The sequence below is a fragment of the Pogona vitticeps genome, chromosome 2 (assembly GCF_051106095.1).
Source record: "Pogona vitticeps strain Pit_001003342236 chromosome 2, PviZW2.1, whole genome shotgun sequence".
Classification (NCBI taxonomy): Eukaryota; Metazoa; Chordata; class Lepidosauria; order Squamata; family Agamidae; genus Pogona; species Pogona vitticeps.
Window position 1 is genome coordinate 27,453,720 of NC_135784.1, and position 17,301 is coordinate 27,471,020.

At 44.2% G+C, this 17,301-nt stretch overlaps 1 protein-coding gene and 1 long non-coding RNA gene across 3 annotated transcripts in view; one reads left to right on the plus strand and one right to left on the minus strand.

The window, feature by feature from the left end:
• LOC110070253 (uncharacterized) overlaps positions 1-9,613 on the minus strand; it is a 32,842-nt gene extending 23,229 nt beyond the window's left edge. Inside the window, exons 1-5 of the mRNA XM_078388652.1 lie at positions 8,218-9,613; positions 6,838-6,922; positions 5,185-5,335; positions 3,417-3,590; positions 368-478 (exon numbers count right to left, since the gene is read on the minus strand). Coding sequence (XP_078244778.1) covers positions 368-478; positions 3,417-3,590; positions 5,185-5,335; positions 6,838-6,912 — 511 coding nt within the window. The 5' untranslated portion in view covers positions 6,913-6,922; positions 8,218-9,613. The remainder of the gene's footprint in view (positions 1-367; positions 479-3,416; positions 3,591-5,184; positions 5,336-6,837; positions 6,923-8,217) is intronic.
• A 256-nt stretch (positions 9,614-9,869) lies between these two features.
• LOC110070254 (uncharacterized) lies at positions 9,870-17,301 on the plus strand. Of its 2 annotated transcripts, none has more exons than XR_013542701.1 (3): positions 9,870-10,035; positions 11,686-11,862; positions 17,212-17,301. It is a non-coding gene; the product is annotated as an uncharacterized LOC110070254 (long non-coding RNA). The 2 variants fall into 2 exon arrangements; XR_012083381.2 differs by having other exon boundaries at positions 9,900-10,035; positions 11,689-11,862.

Consider the following 17,301-nt stretch of genomic DNA (forward strand, 5'->3'; position numbering starts at 1 on the left):
TAACGAGCTTTGGGTACTATTTATTTGGAACAGGGACATGTAGATTTTCTGTTCTGCCTCAGGCAAGAAATGTATTAGGTCCATCTTGCATGAAAAGGATTCCCTTCAGAGAAGATACTGAGAAAAGTGTGCCCTCTCAAAGGCAGGGCTTGTGATGAAAACTGAGCCTGAGAAGACCCATGTGGGAAGGGCTACAAAATAGACCACTTGCAGGTGTAGCTCACACAGAGGAAATGGTTCACCAAGCTGTTCCTCTTTGCACTCTTCTAAAGGAAAGTGTGGACATTTTAAAGGAAAAGATATTTTTAAATGGATATAGAAAATTTTCAAGGCAAATTGGGTTAGTGGCCTTACCCAGATCCCTCACCTGGGCGGACCATGGAGTTCTCCATTTGCTCCAAGGCCTGACAATCCGAAACCCACAGCTCTTCCCCTCGTTCCAGCCGGGAGATGAGCTCGGGCTTAGCAACTGGAACTCCTTGTAAGAAATAAATAAATAAATAAGAGGTTATCAAGACAGATGTGATCAAAAAGCCAGAATCGTCCTAACCCTGCCCCACCAAAACAAACAAACAAACCTCTCCAGAAAGTAAGCTGCAAAACTATCTTTCAGGAAAAAGAAATTATAGAGAGGAAGATGCCTTACGCATCCAGCTTAACAGCCTCTTACTCCCATGATGAGAGAATGAAGTCCACAAAAAAATATTCATTTTTAAAATTACTTCCTCAGTTCTTGCCGTGTAGAAAGTCTTTGTCTGAAAGCTTATTATAGAAACAGAGTCACGGAGACAATGAACCAACATTCACAGGATTATATCCTTTAGGAATATAATCCCGAGCAACTCATACAGAAAGCAGGCTCTTTGTAGATGCCACCTGTGAAAGCCATGATAATCTGGCTTTCTAAAATAAACCCTGATGGTGGCCATGCTGCCTAGTGAGAATGGAATGTTGAAGTCCTGCAGAGTTACATGTTGTCCCCAACTGTTGAAGACCCATTTTGATGATCTGCAATGGAATGTAAAAGAAGGGAGGATCAGCAGAACTGAATGCTGGCAATGGGAGATCCAGGCTCAAGTCTCAAAGGAGTTCAAAACCCGCTTGGGTCAAACCTTGCCCAGTCAACTCCTACCCCATTCAGAGGAAAAGACAGGGTAGAATGGTTTTGCTTTAAAAAAACAGAGGACAAGCACATCAAACATTAGACCAGGAATAAAAAAACATTTTCATCCAGTGGACCATTTTTTTTTGGTGGGGGGGCTAAACTTTTTGGAGGTCACATGCCAGAAGTGGCTCCATAAGTCAACCTGATCTAAAGGCTAAAGTGGAAAAGCTTATTCCTTCCAGATGTACAGACCCATTTTTCTACACAGCAGAGAGAGAAAGAACAGACACTAGGTGCCTATTCAAAGCCTAAAGTCCTGGGATAAAATATGTGGTTGATTTTTTGGGGGGGGGGGGGCGGCCACAGCTCAGAAGAAGTGTGTTAACCCTTCCCTTTATTTATTTATTTATTTATTTGATTTATACCCTGCCTATCTGGACCGATGGACCACTCTAGGCGGCTTCCAATATAAAATTAAACAATAAAATACAACAGATACATGGCTAATACAAAACAACTAGAATAAACTAAAAAAAAGGAAAATAAGAAGAAGAAAATCAAGAATTGGCTGGAGGGAAGGTCTGAATAAATAACCATGTTTTTAATTGGGTTTTGAAGATGCCCAGTGTAGGGGCTGCATGAATTCCCGGAGGGAGATTGTTCCAAAGGCGAGGAGCCACCACCGAGAAGGCCCAGTTTCGTATCTTCTCCTTCCGGGCCTCTCTCGGCGTCAGGCTCCTCAGCCTCACCTCCTGACTCGCGCGGGTGATCCGGGTAGACCTTGGTGGAAGTAGGCGTTCCGCCAAGTATCAAGGTCCTAAACCGTTTAGGGCCTTATAAGTAAGCATTAGAACTTTGAAGTTGACGCGGAAACAGATGGGCAGCCAATGCAATGCGGCCAGCATAGGAGAAATATGATGGTGTTTTCTCACTCCAGTAAGGAGTCTGGCTGCAGCATTCTGCACCACCTGAAGTTTCCGCATCTGCCTCAAAGGCAGCCCCACGTAGAGCGCGTTACAGTGGTCTAATCTTGAGATTACGAGCGCATGTTCCAAGGTGGTGAGCGCCCCCGATTCAAGGTAGGGTCGCAGCCGGGCAATCTGCCAGAGATGGAAGAAGGCAGTGCGGACTACCAACGCCACCTGCATTTCCATGGTGAGCGTCGGGTCCAAGTGTATGCCCAAGCTACGAACCCCACTCTTCACAGCCAAGGTGACGCCCCCCAAACGTGAGAGAGTCACCCAAGCCACCTAACGCGGGGGCACCTACCCTCAGAACTTCCGTCTTATCCGGGTTCAGCCTCAGCCCGTTCTCCTGCATCCATTTCAGTACAGCCTCCAGGCAGCACTGAAGGGACAGGACAGCATCACCTGCAGTTGGTGAAAAGGAGATGTAGAGCTGGGTGTCATTGGCGTATTGATGACACGAAGCCCCACACCCCCTGATGACCCCACTCAGCAGTCTCATATAGATGTTAAACAGCATTGGGGAGATGATCGACCCCTGTGGGACCCCACAATTGAGGCTCCATGGGGCCGACACATTCTCCCCAAGCTGCACTCTGTGGGGGCGGTCCTCCAAGAAGGAACGGAGCCAGGCCAGTGCCAGGCCACCGATTCCCAGCTCGGAGAGCCTCCCCAGGAGGATCCCGTGGTCGACGGTATCAAAGGCCGCTGAGATGTCGAGGAGGACCAGCAGAAACACTTTGCCCCTGTCGGCCTCCCTCAACAGGTCATCGTACAGGGCGACCAATGCCATCTCTGTACCATGGCGTGGCCTGAAGCCCGACTGAAATGGATCCAGGGCATCCGTTTCATCCAGGTGAGCTTGGAGCTGATCAGCCACCACCCTCTCGACCACTTTGCTCATGAAAGAAACATTGGCAATGGGCCTATAATTGCCAATTTCGTCCGCCGCCAAACTAGGTTTCTTTCTTATGGGCCTAATGAGTGTTTCCTTGAGGGCAGAAGGAAACCTGCCCTCAAGGAAAGACCCATTTATTATTACAGTGGCCCATTCAGTTGTTATCGGCCTGGCTGCTTTGATTAGCCAGGCTGGGCAAGGGTCTAGGGAGGAGGTGGTGGCTCGACAGCGATCAAGCACCCTGGCTACAGAATCAGGTGAGACAGGCTGAAAGGTGTCAAAAGTTACCGAACAAGACGGAGCGCTGGACATCTCTGCTCGACTCACTGTGTTCAAAAAAGGAGAGAGGTCCCGGCGGATGGCTTCCACTTTAGATTCATGTTGCAATTAGATTGGCATCTACAGTTTATAATAGGCTAAAATTTACTTAAATCTCTTACTTCCAGACCTGAATGGGTAAAGCTGGAAGAAAATGGTTTGCCTCTCATCTCAGAGCTGTACTGTATTCCTTGCTCTTTTATTCCTCCCTGGCAGTAGACAGGGATGGATTTATTTCCTTGATTTATATCCCACCTTCCTTTCAATACAGGAACAAGATGGCATACAACAATTGAAAATACACCTGTAAAATCACAATACATTAAGAGATTATCATTGAAATAGAATTACCATTAAACCAATGATGATGATGAGAGCTGAATGCAGGATTTAGGAGATCTTAGCAAAAGACCGAGAAGAGCTCGAACTCCCATAAGATGTATGCTGGACCAGCACATCCAGTTAGAACTTGTTGTTAGGGTAACAAAAATGTCTTCCTCCTACATGACAAGAGCTGGATGGCTCTTCCATTAACAGTTAAGAACATAAGAAGAGTCCTGCTGGATCAGGCCAAGGGCCCATCTAGTCCAGCTTCCTGTATCTCACAGGGGCCCCACCAGATGCCTCTGGGAGCACGCGAGACCACTAGATCCATGTCTCCTGATACCCCCTCCCTTGCATCTGGCATTTGGAGGTACCTTCCTTCTAAGCCTGGAAATTATATATCCCCATCATGGCTTGTAACCTGCAATGGACTTTTCCTTCAGAAATATGTCCTATCCCCTTTTAAAGGCCTCTAGGCCAGATGCCATCGCCACATCCTGTGGCAAGGAGTTCCACAGACTAACAACACGCTGGGTCAAGAAATATTTTCTTTGGTCTGTTTTCAATCTCCCAACACTCCATTGGAGTGGATGTCCCCTGGTTCTACTATTGTGTGAGAGGGAAAAGAGCTTCCCTCTATCCACTTGATAGAGTTACTGTAGATAGACACCTCAATCAGGTCCCCCTCCCAGGCCCCTTTTCTCTAGACTAAAGAGCCCCAAACACAGTAGCCTTTCCTCGTAAGGGAGGTGCCCCAGCCCAGTCACCATTTTAGTCGCATTTTAGTTCACGCAGAAGGAGAACGTTGTTCTTTCTGCTTGGTCTCCCTTTTGGACATTGCCTCGAGGACCATTCCTTTTTCTCACCTCTCAGCATTAGAGCCAGGAAGGAAGAAAAGTACAAAAAGAAATCAACTGGTGTGATGGCAGGACAGGGCAGGGCAGGGCAAGGCAGGGAGGATGATGATTCTGTCCCCTACGCTCCCCACACCTCTCTGCCCCCTATATGAATAAGTTAGAAACAGGAACGATGCCCACGCCTCTTCTTCCCTCAGAGTAGTTTGCCACAGACTGTGCTGGTAAAGAAAAAAAAAATGAGGCCCATATATCATGGAATATCTTGGGGTTAGGTTGAGAATACGATAATGCAGTGGTTACGAACATTGTGTAACCCAAGTTTTCTTGGACTGCATTTCCCAGAAGCCTTTACTCCCAGCTGTACTGGTCAGGATTCTGGAAGTTGCAGTCCTGCTGTTGTTAAAAGCCCTGGAACAGTGAAAACAACTCCCACAGTTTCTGGGAGTTGTAGCCCAAAACACCTGGGTTATCTACATTTGGGAACCATTGTACTAACAGAAGAAATCAACACATTGGCTTAAATTGTGCCAGACTGGACCGACCCCGAACCAGCTATTGAATGCTGAATCCACATTCATTTAATCCCCCACTGCTTCGATGGGGGCTACTCTAGCTGGGAATACACAATAACATTCTTGCCGTGAATAAGCAGAGGAACCTGTTTAAAAAATGAGCAGCAATGAGCAGGAACGGATATGGAAATTTCTAGCCTCTTACCAAATGTAGAGACAAATTCTTCAGGTAAGGAGGTCACATTCGCGTAATTCTCCACCATGACCTTTTTATACAAGTCCTTTTGCTCTGGGTCCAGCAAAGCCCCCTGGCTCTCCGTGAAATAGACGGCCACGTCTTCAAAGGCCACAAGCCCCTGAAACAACAGAGACCCCCCCTTCTCAGTTTCCACAGTGCCTCTAAAGCAGTAGTTCCCCATCCTGGCTCCCCAGATATTCTTGGACTACAACTCCCAGAAATCCTGGCCAGCACAGCCCACGGTGAAGGCTTCTGGGATATTTAATTCAAGAACATCTGGGGACCCACACTTGGGAACCACTGTGAGGTTCAGATGCAGAGGGAAAATACAAAGGAAACTCGCCCAGGTCAACATGGACTTCCCTACTTCTACAGAGTTCTGCTGATCTGCCCTCTTCTAGGTCTTTGGCTTGCAGTCAAATATTTATCAAACAATACCCAAAAAATAATCACAGAGCCCTAAATGATGAACATTAAGCCACATTTCAGGATTATGCTTTCAAAATGCAAGTGTGGTGATCAGAGAACAGAAGGTTTACTCCATGTGTGTTGAAGTCTAGCAAACTGGATGGTATTTATTGAAGTAACTTTCTCTTTGGTATGATCAGTTCCTCTTTACAGTGGGGGTGGGTGTTCAACACATATGATCTTCCTGATACAGGATAATTTGTCATGTGCTGCTTGTCCAGATTACTTCTGCAACCACCTTCTATTAGGAGCCCCATAGACAGGCAAATTTTCTCTGTGATACGCAACACTTTGTGAATCATAGGGTGTTGATGACATTTTACATTTTTGAAATACAAAAAATGTCAGCCATGGCCACTTATGTATTTTGTACCTGCATCCGGCAGGCAGGCTCCTTTACAGAATGCGCCTCTGCCACAAGTTCAGGTGAAGGCTATGAGAAAATTTATTAGACTATTCAAGGCATACATGACTCACTGATTTGAGAGAGAAATACCACAGTGAAACTTCTTGAGTATTTGATGCTGAGGATCAGCGAAAAAGGGGGAGGGTGGACTTTCAGTCTGGAGAAGATAGTGCTGGTTTAAACCAATAACGCCCTAAACGACTTCGGTCCAAGCTATGTAAAGGACTGTGTTTAGGGGCCTGCCCTAGGGATTTTCGGGGGGGGGGAAACTTTCACTCAATCCCACCACCTTCACAGGTGTGCTTGGTGGGGACACAGGATAGGTCCTTCTCTGTTGATGCTCCCAGACTCTGGAACTCCCTCCCACAGGGGGCCAGAGTGGCCCCGTCTTTGTTGTCCTTCTACAAGCAGAAGAATTCTTTCCTCCTTTAAAAATGTATCTGTATACTTACAGTTTTTAGCTTTTAAATATTGTCTTTTGATGATGTAAGCTGCCTTGGGTCCTCTTCAAAGAGAAAGGTGGGGGTAAAAATATTAAAGAAATAAGATAAACCAGGTGGACCTTTGGTTCTGAACCAGCACAGACCTTTCCATGTTTTCTGTGAGAGGGAAATGAAGGAAGAGATGTGTTGGATCCCCTGCTGGTTTCTTTCTCCCAGTACTGGCTTCTCTCTCCCAGTACAGGTAGTGCCCCCTCTGTCTGTCCCTCTCTCCATCTCCTCAATGACTCCCAGAAGATCTCCTACCTGGTCTGGCTCTCCAATCATTTTTTGCTTTGTCCTGGAAAGTGGCCACACTCGTGGTTGAGAGTTGGATGTCATTCTTCACTTCCTGAAGGTAAAGGAGGGAAAAAAACTTTAGAAACAGAAATCTCCACTCTTTCTTTCTGGCTCAAACAGAGCAGTGTTTTTTTTTCCATCTTCATTGACACCCGTCATAACTGGGGGAAAAGAAAGGATGTTATTCTCAAGCATCCCAACAACTACAGCTGGAAACTCAACTGAACAGGTGAGTTGCAAGAGGATAACTCAAATCTGTGAACAGCCACTAATTTAAAAAGTCCCCAAATGAATTCCTAGTTAATTGAATTAGGTTTTCCATCAAGGACAATTAATTAATGGAAAACCTAATTCAATTAACTAGGATTAATTAGCAGCTTTTTACTGCTTACACCAGCATAAATCAAGTGGATTCAATTCATCTTGTCTAGTAAACTGCTTTATGCCAAGTCAGAGAATCAGTTCTACACGTCAGAGCTGTTTTATCATTCAAGTTGGAAATGGACCACCAAGATCTAAAACAGACACCAGAGCTCCTTTAAACTCAAGACGGCTGGGATCAACTGCCTGAAAAACAGGCTTTCTCCTCCTGTTTCGTCAGATGAGGTCCCTATCGCTGCTACTTTCATAAGGGTTTGGGGGGGGGAGGGATTAAACCCTGGAGAGCCACTGCCACTCAAGCAATACTGAGCAAGATGGACCAATGTTTATATTGGAAAGAAGGCAATCACACAAAACCACACAATCACCACGAACAACCGGTAGTGTGTTAGCATCGCAAGCGAATATTATGACTGTGTAGCAGTTTCCAATGAATGGTTCCAGATGTCAGACAGTAAAACACTATGAGAAAATATATATCTGTGGGTCACAAAATTCTAAAGGCTGAGGTGACAATAAACAACCGGCAGGTTTAACAAAATAGTTGAACATTATTTTCGGCTACGTCTTTTGAAGAACACTGTTCCATTTCATTTCAGCTATTCACCAGTTTTCCAAACTGGAGGGGGGGGGAAGGAAAGATTCTTAGAGGAATGCACATTTCATAGTATACTGGGTTGTGCCTTCGGGCCAGCTTCAGACTTTTTTTGGAAGTGCGTCCAGGCAGCTCCTCGTGCGCTCCTTTTAGGGGGAACTTTCCTCCCCATCGCGCCCAACCTGCATCATTCAAAAAAAAAGGGGCAGCAAGCAAGCGATCAAAGGGTAGCAAAAGGGAGGAAAGAGAGGCGCTGCTTTCTCCCGCCGCTCCTGCCCATCATCTCTGGGGTCAGGGAGAGGGCTCTCCGTGGAGGGCCCACAGGCGGGGGTGTGATCCTGGCAGACGTTGCCGTTGCTGGGAAATATTACCATGAAACTCCCGGTCCTTCCAGTTCTGCGACGCCACCCTCCGAGTTTACCTGCACGAGTGGTGGGAGGGAGCCAAAGATACCCCCCCCCCCGAGCAATTTTGCAACTGCTTCAAACATGCTCCCTTTTCCAGGCTGGCCAATCATGCATCCCGATAATAGACATGCTCCCCCACCGTAGCCAATCAGATGAAAAGGTGCTCAAAAGACTCGCGAAACTTCCCAGTCGCTGCTGGGAATTGTAGTCCTTCTGTCTCCCAACCAGAGACGGGGGGGCGGTTTCTTCTCCTCTTTCCATCTTATTCTGCAATGATGCGTTGTGCCACCCTCCTTCAGAAACATTTATCAAATGTATCTGGTGTTTTTCCCTGTCTTCATTGTGCAGCTTTCACATCCACACAGGATAATACAACGTTCATTTGCTATATTCCTCCTTTAGTGTCTAGTTTTCTGGCTGCTGAGCCGGAGGGTGCGGGTTCGATTCCAATCCCCACTTTGACAGGGGCTGGACTCGATGACCCAGAGGGTCCCTTCCAGATCTGCAGTTCTAAGATGATGATGCTGGTTCCAATTCTCCAAATTTTGGCATGATAATTTATATAGTATATAAATCATTCGCAATTTAAATACAATACAAAATTGCAGAACACAGTAATTAACACACATTTTTCATGTAATACAAATGAAGTACATTAACAGTTCAAAGGGCCGTATCAAGACAAACATGTGGAACAAGTTCCTTCTTAAGATCTTTCGAGAAATTTAAAACACACAGCCACTACCAGCTCAGCAATAACTAAAATAGTTAGGCATCCTTCAGTCTCGAAAGACTATGGTAACGTGCTTTGTATGGAGGATAAAAATAATTATTACTTATTAATAAAAACCTATTACTAAAATAATAAGTAAAATTTTATAATAACTTTGCTTCCCACTCCTCCATTTTTAATGTATCTATTTGTTTTCGGCCAGTTGTACCTTCTGTCAACACAGAACCTGGTTCAGCTCTCAACTAAGCTCTCAAAAACGGATATAAACTGACTTGTAGAGTTGGAAGGAGCCCCAAACATAATCAAATTCAACTCACTACCAAAGTAGGAATTGCAAATAAGATGCATAATTTCACAGCTTTGAAAAGTTCCTTTTTTGAACTGGGATTTCCAAAGTCCCCCCCCCCCAGCATGCATGGGTTATGGGTTAATGGCTTTCTAGGTATCTGGTTGCGAAGCCAGATGATGGGAATTTGATTCCCCACGGTGTGTCCTGTGAGTACAGCCAGCCTAGTTGGCCTTGGGCAAACTTCATAGTTCTAGGGGCAGAAGAAGGAAATAGTAAACCACTTCTGAGTACTCTCTACCTACGTAGGAAACTCTGAAAAGTCAAACTGACTTGGTGACACATGACTATTATTATGCATTGTGTGCATAGAAATAATGCAGGTACCTCTGCAAACAGGTTTTTCCAAACTGATTTCAACAGTATTCAAGGTTGCAACATTAAATTGAGAAACTAAGTGGCATCAGTTTGTTCGCTAACCTTGTGGAAAGCAGATTAAAGCACTGCCTGTTACGTCCAGTTCTAGAAGTGCTAGAGTCTCAACTTTCTGTGTACAAATGAAACCTTGGAATCCAAGCCAGATGATAGTCTAAAATTTATGGGAGCTGGGAGGCAGCTGAATAAATCAGTAATATAACAATCCTACTAGCAAGGAGGGATCTTGGTCTTTGTTTCCATATTTTGATACTTCCAGATATTTTGTACTTCCTTCACAGCTGTCCTTCTGAGTCTCAATCTTAGCTGCGGTCTTCACTGAATTAAGGTATGGAAATTTTAACTATTTTAATTTCTTCACTGTCAGCTTTCAAACTGCATAACTATTCTCGTGTGTGTGTGTGTGTGTGTGTGTGTGTGTGTGTGTGTGTGTGTGTGTTTTATTGGCCACCTTTCTCCCAATAAGTGGAGCCAAGGCAGCTCGCAATGTTAGTAATTATGTTATATGTAATTATTAAGCATGTGCTCTCATTTTCATTTGGACTAAATCCCAGAATTCTCTATTCTGGGAGTTCCACCTGTCAGATTGACACCCACATTGTGCTCCTCTGGAGGAGGACTGGGCTAGAAAACCTTGAACCTAGCACAGGGCAGGCTTGGGCCTAGTTCTCTTGGAAAAGGAAGGCACCCAATGGTTGCTGGGAAAGGGGGATTGATGGGACCTGTAGTCCAAAGGAACAGAGGTCTTTAGCACCTTCTTACAGATCAGCAGACAAGAATTTACTGGGAAGCTTGAGGCCCAGCATTTGCCTTTTTCCAGATCAGGTGCAGATCAGTAAGAGACCAGAAAGAAGCTGGAAAGAAGAGAACAAATTGGAATCAGCCTTTTTATGTGGTTTCGTCCTCTGCAGGAAATCTTGTGCTCATCATATGGCAGATCCAGGGTGACATGTGATCAAAGCAGAGTTTGCTACCGTGTTTCCCCAAAAATAAGACAGGATCTTATATTAATTTTTGCTTCAAAAATGGATTAGGGCTTGTTTTCATGAGATTTTTTTTTTTTTTAATGTACAACATCTTCTTCTGGTTGCTGCACAATGGTGGAGGGTGGGGTTTCACTTAACGGGGGGCTTATTTCAGGGGTAGGCTTATATTATGAGCATCCTGAAAAAAATCCTACTAGGGCTTATTTTCAGGTTAGGTCTCATTTTCGGGAAAATGGGGTATCTTGCCAAGAAGGAGCTAAATGGAAACACACTTGCCAGCCGGGGGTGAGGCGCTGTGCCGAAGCAGCAGTGACCAAAGGTCAGTACTGAGATAATTGCATGGAGGAATCACCCATTTCAGCTGAAAATTAAGATACCTGTACAACACAGAACCAGCAGGGAAGAGGGAAGACCCTTTCTGCCTCTGCTGATGTCAATTTCAGCCCTGTGTCATGTGGACACCAGGAAACATATCGCTATCATAGGTTGATGGAAAGCTTAACAAATGCTCAGTGCATCTTGCTTAAACAATATTTTACCATCTAGGCTCTAAACACCAGCTAATTTCATATCCTAACATACTTAAATTTATTCTGTACTCCATTTCTTGTAGTTATCAGTCTTAAAAGATTACAAACAATCCAAATTAATTCCCATAGCATGTTCCCCTCTGCCCAAAAGGACTCAATGCGGCTTACATCATTAAAAAAGACAATATTTGTCTTTTCTTGGCAGAAGGAAACACAAAAGAGTGTGTGGGTTGTAGTTCCTTGTGATCCAGACGTAAACCTAAAAGAGGAAGGATGTATTACTAATCCTGTGGTTGTTTTCAGATGATATATGTGACAACTGAAGAAGGCTTCTTTGCACCAAATTGTGGTAGTGGGGTTGGCCTTGCATCAACAGTTATGTAATTTTGGGGGGAGGGGGAATGCGTACTATTTTTGCTGAAGCGTTAGTCAGAGGAACATCTTCCATTTCCATTCCACAAGCAGAAGACCAGACTTTCAGGAACCACCTTGCCTACAAAGTCTGCTGCTACCTCTCCAGATTCCTTTGAAAACCAGCCTGGAGGAAAGATCAGATGGAGGACGAAGAGGGATACATGGCGATCGATCCAGCGCGAAGAAGTGTCTACACTCTTCCGCCAGCTCCCCAAAAGACAGAAGGTATTGGAAGAAGCAGAATTGTGGTTAGACTAATAAGAGTCAGGAGATACAGTTTCAAAACCCTGCGGCTCAACCATAAAGCTCCACTTGGGCCAGTAATTTTATTTTCTTGCTAATTTAACTCGTAGGCTCATCATGAAAGAGGGGAAGCAACTATAAATGTGCCCTGAGGTGTTTCAGGGAAGAAGGGGCAAGAATGAAACATCGTATATTTGTGCTCTAAACCAGTGGTCCCCAACCTTGGGCCTCCAGATGTTATTGAACTACAACTCCCAGGAGCCTTCGCCACCATCTCTGCTGGCCAGGATTTCTGGGAGTCGAAGTCCAAGAACATCTGGAGGCCCAAGGCTGGGGACCACTGCTCTAAACAACATGCTATGAGATATAGTATGCCAGCAAATGTGCTTGTCTTCCCCCCTCCGGAGAGGATTAGGCCCATTCTCACCCAAGTCCCCCCTCTCTTATCTCCCCCACGCCAAATTCTCTTTCACCACCACCCCTTCTCTCTCCCCCCTTTCTCTCTCCACCCTATTATTCAGCATATTCCAGGGTTGATGCCTCGTCAGTCCTTTCTCCTAACTCCACCTCTCTTCCATGTCTCCACCAAACGCACTTGTGAAGGTGGTGGGGCCCAGAGGAAGGCCAGCAAAAAAGAACAGTGTTATCATTCTCTCTTCTTCTTATTCACTATTTTTCCCTTCATTGCTTTATTTTTTCTATTCACCCAGTATTTGTGGGATAGAAATGTGACTTTCTTGGACTATACGAGTCTCAGAATGTGCCTAGTCAGCGTGGCCAGTCATGAAAGAATCCAGTTATTCAAGTTGGAAAATCAGTAGTTATCTGTGCAAAAATGTTGTGCTAATGGCTTTTACTGTTTTAAAGGTCTGTCTACTACTGTCTACTACTACGGCATCCAGATTGCATTAGTGCAGCTTGTTGAGAGATAACCCACCCAGTAGCATAAGGTTTCTTGGCACCTGTACAAAATTTCATATTTCTAGTTCTTCACATTTCAGTGGTCTTTCTAGGGGTGAACCAACACTCTCCAGTGTCAGGAGATGTTGTGCACAGTCCACAGCACCCACCCAGATTAAAACATTAGAAAAAATAACAGTCTGCAATGGGGCCATGTGTGACAAAGTGGGATAGCACGGGTTTGCGGGTAACCCACAGCAAAGGACGTTCTTCCAGCCTAGGACAGACTCAAATAGTCAAATAAATGTTCTGCTGCGTGGATAAGGTAACACATACATTTAACATTGCCCAGTTTACAATAGGACCCCCTATCTGCGGGATCATTATCCGCTGATCCACTTATCCACTGGCTGAAAATACTAAATTAAAAAACCCCGAAATTTATTGATCTGTATTTCCAGGGTGTATTTAGCAGGACTGCCCACTAAAAGGAGCCAGAGACCATAGCGCTCATTACTTTTGTGTTTTTCGGCATCTGTGGGAAGGGGACCCTCAGAACTGATCCCCCACAGATACTGTGGTCTAACTGTACTCCTTTTGTACTCCAAAGTAAGCAGACATAGAAAAGATCCCTAGCAGAACCTCTGGACATAGATGTGAGAGGCTTAAAGCTCCCCCACGGCAACCCCCCACCCCCGTTTGCCCTTTTTACTAACTGGAGATAAAACACTAAAAGCCTCACATGCTAATTGAAAGGGGATACCCCTTTCAAAGAAAATTCTAGCCCTCAGAGGGCAATAGCTTTTAGGACAGAAACATCTGTTGAGGGGGCACCATTTAAGCTTAGCCTATGCGCACATTGTGGGTTGGTTTCAAATGTGTTCGCCTGGGAGTGTGACAAACAACAAAGCCAAATTTTGCACTGCCTGTTTAACAGCCCCATAAATTTTTGCTATGCCTAATTCACAGCCCCATGGCTTTCCCCCTCCCGTCCTTAGGCGCACAACAAACCTAAGAGGTAGATTAGCCTGAGAGAGGAGAAGTAGATTGGGGTTGCCTGCTACTGTATTTCACAAGCCTAGCCCAACACTCTGACCACTGCACTGCACTACATTGGGCCTGTGTTTGTGTGTGTGTGTGTGTGTGTGTGTGTGTGTGTGTAACTCTATTAAAAGAAATATTGGCTGAACTTTTGAAGCACCTCCATCTTGCAGTTAGAGGTGTTTAGGTCTCTTTGAAATCCCATCAGTCTTGATAAAACTGGGGAATATTGTGTGTATGTGTTGTGTGCTGTCGAGTCGCTTCTGACTTACAGCAACCCTTTTCAAGGTTTTCCAGGTAGATAGTACTCAGAAGTGATTTACCTTTCTCTTCTTCAGCTCTGGGACTGTACAGCTTGCCCAAGGCCACACAGGCAGAGTTTTACCTCAGAAGGCACTGTGAGGCATCAAACTTCCAACCTCGGGCTCCGCAGGCGGAGACCTAAGACTCTGAGGGAAAATAATGTTCTGGAAGAGGGATCCGTTGGCTGGTTGCAACCTTGTTTCTCTGTTCCCACGTGTCTGACTAAAATCTGTTTTCAGTCTGATGTTCAGTACTGTGGTTGTTTCTCCACTACACATTTTGAAGCCGTAATCTTACATAATATAAGAAAAGGCACAGTGTCATGCTGTTAACAGTTCTTGCCTCAGCTCAAGCCACAAGGAAACGTCTGCAATTACACAAGGAGTATATATAGAAAAAAATTTTTGGAGGGGGGGAAGTGTGTCATGTTTGTTATTACATTACAACCATTTGTGGTTTTTTACTATCATAGAATAATAGAATCATGGAATAAGAGAGTTGGAAGGGGCCTATAAAGCCATCGAGTCCAACCCCCTGATCAGTGCAGGAATCCAAATCAAAGCAGATCTGAGAGATAGTTATCCAATTTTCTCTTGAATGCCTCCAGTGTTGGAGCACTCACCACTTCCTGGGGGAATTGCTTCCATTCTTGACCTGTTCTATCAGTTAAGAAGTTTTTCTTGATATTCAGCCTAAATCTGCCTTCCTGTAACTCGAACCCGTTATTACATGTTCTGCACTCTGTGATAACTGAGAACAAACACTTGCCCCTCCTCTCTATGACTGCTTTTCAAGTATTTTCACTAGTTCTGTTTTTCCAGTGTTAATGATTGTTGTGAATTATTATTTTTTGTTTAAAAGTGTGAGGATACTTATTCACTTCTCCTAGCAAGTAATTTCTGCAGTTAGAAAAGACTGGATTGTAGACTAAATTGAATCTGGGCTAATATGAGATCACACCATCTCCTTTCTTTGCAGAACTTCCTCTGCATCCTATCAGATTCAGGTCTTTGTCTTCATCTGTAGTTTTAGGGATGGGCACTTATACATCACCACAAAGGAAGCCATAGATCACCGTAAGGACAAAAGAGGATACATGAATTTGCATAAAGTTGCATGTTTTGGCCAAAATCCTATTGCACTTTGATGCACATATAATAGAATTGCTGTAAATCCTGATGGCAAATAGCCGCAAATTAAGAAGCCAACATGAGCATTTGCTGTGGGGAACAAATATTTGCACAAACTTCCAAATTTATGACAATTATGTTATATTGGAGGGCATAATTCATAGGATTTGGCCATTTATTTTTTGCAAAGATGCAAAATTCGACATGATTTTTCCTACTTAAAACAGAACGGCCACACATTTCATGCAGACAGATGAACTGGAACCAGCTGTGCGATGAACCTGCTGAGTCCAGATATTCACAATGGGTGAGGAATGTCCCGGTTCCTGCTCTTCCTTCCTCTTCCTCTTTACAGTGGACCCTCTACTTAGGGAATTAATCCATATTGGAACAGTGGCTGCAGGTCGAAAAGTCTGTAGGTCGAGTCTCCATTGACCTACAATGCACTGAAAACCGATTAATGCCATAACCGGCCATTTTTGTTCCATTTTGTTTTTTTTCTGGTCTGTAGGTCGATTCTCTAGCTGCAAGTTGAACCTAAATTTTGCAGTCAGAGAAGTCTGTAACTTGAAAAGTCTGTAAGTCGAGCCATCTGTAAATTGAGGGTCCACTGTATAACAGACTTGAACTGGACAGCCCTACAAATGGAGGGCACCTTGTAAAGGGGAAATGCCCTCTGACTTTCCTTAAAATGGAGCCCCGTCCTCCCTAAAAGAATAGTGTGGCCACCCTACAGAATAGTGCCAAACTTTTAAACAAATTGAGCTTGAGCAAGGGTGAAGTCAGACAGCACTGTTTGGTCCACTTTGGGAATGGGCCAATTCATTCTTTTTCTGGTGACTACATGACATACAGAACAGTTGTAAACCAGCCTGACCCTTGTCCTTGTCTACCCACATATTTTGGGGTCTTTGTTGGGGGCTTTCTTTCTTTCTTTCTTTCTTTCTTTCTTTCTTTCTTTCTTTCTTTCTTTCTTTCTTTCTTTCGATCAAGTAAAATTGTTCCATTTTAGTTCAGTTCTGGGATGCATGATCACCAGGAGTAAACCAAAGCAGATTGCTTGCCTGCTATACTTAAGCCACTTCAGGATCAAACCACTTATTAATAAATCAAAAACCTCCTCCTGCTGTCCCATCAAAGGGGAGACCGAAGAGGATACAGAGGATTTTTGGTTTCATTTTGTTTTTAAATATTCCCGTATCACTAAGAGATGAATTGGTTGATCGGTAAGCCAATTTAGTGTTATAGCAGTTACCTAAATAGGTCTCTTGATGTGCCAAGTAACCTTGCTGAAGGCATCATCCTCACAAATCACAGACTCTTCATTCCTTAGTCAGAATATGGGTCAGTTATGGACCTCATTTCACTCACACATTACCAGTTATAGTTTGGAACTTATTTAAGTTGCAACACACTTATTTGTGGTTTGGATTAACTTCTCTTTAAGTTCCTCTTTTTAACATCTGTTAGAATAATTATTTTATGTGGTTAGCTTCCAGACTGCTCCAGCAGTTTCTCAATAGCTTCTCACTCTGAAGCTCAAACTGTCCAAGCCAGAAAAATTATAAGTCCCATGTGTCTGTTATTAATGTATGTCTTGATTAATATGGGTGATTTAAAAAAAACAAAATTCTAACAGAGAACTCCAAAGTGTGCAGAAGTACAAAAAAAATCTGTGAGGAAAGAAAAAGCTATTGGAGGGCAGGGATGTCACGAATAATCTAATGAACCCTAAATATATTTTGTGGCAACAGAGCTGACTGATAGTTAGGGGTGGAGGGGAAAAAATGAAGGGCACAGGAAGTGAGGGGGGAAATGTATCATTCCTGGAATAAGTCAAAGCTAGCTGGAACCCTAAAATAGGATCACTCCACATGGCATCATTTTGCTATAGGTCCTCATGTAGTTTTCATAAACCACAGCTGTGCTTTCACAATTTTAAATGTACCTTTCACAGGTTCGGTTTCAAAAGTCTGGAAAATCGGAGTGACCCTTTTTCTGACAGGAAGCCTTGCTCTGAACGTGGTCCTAATCGTTCTTCTGATCG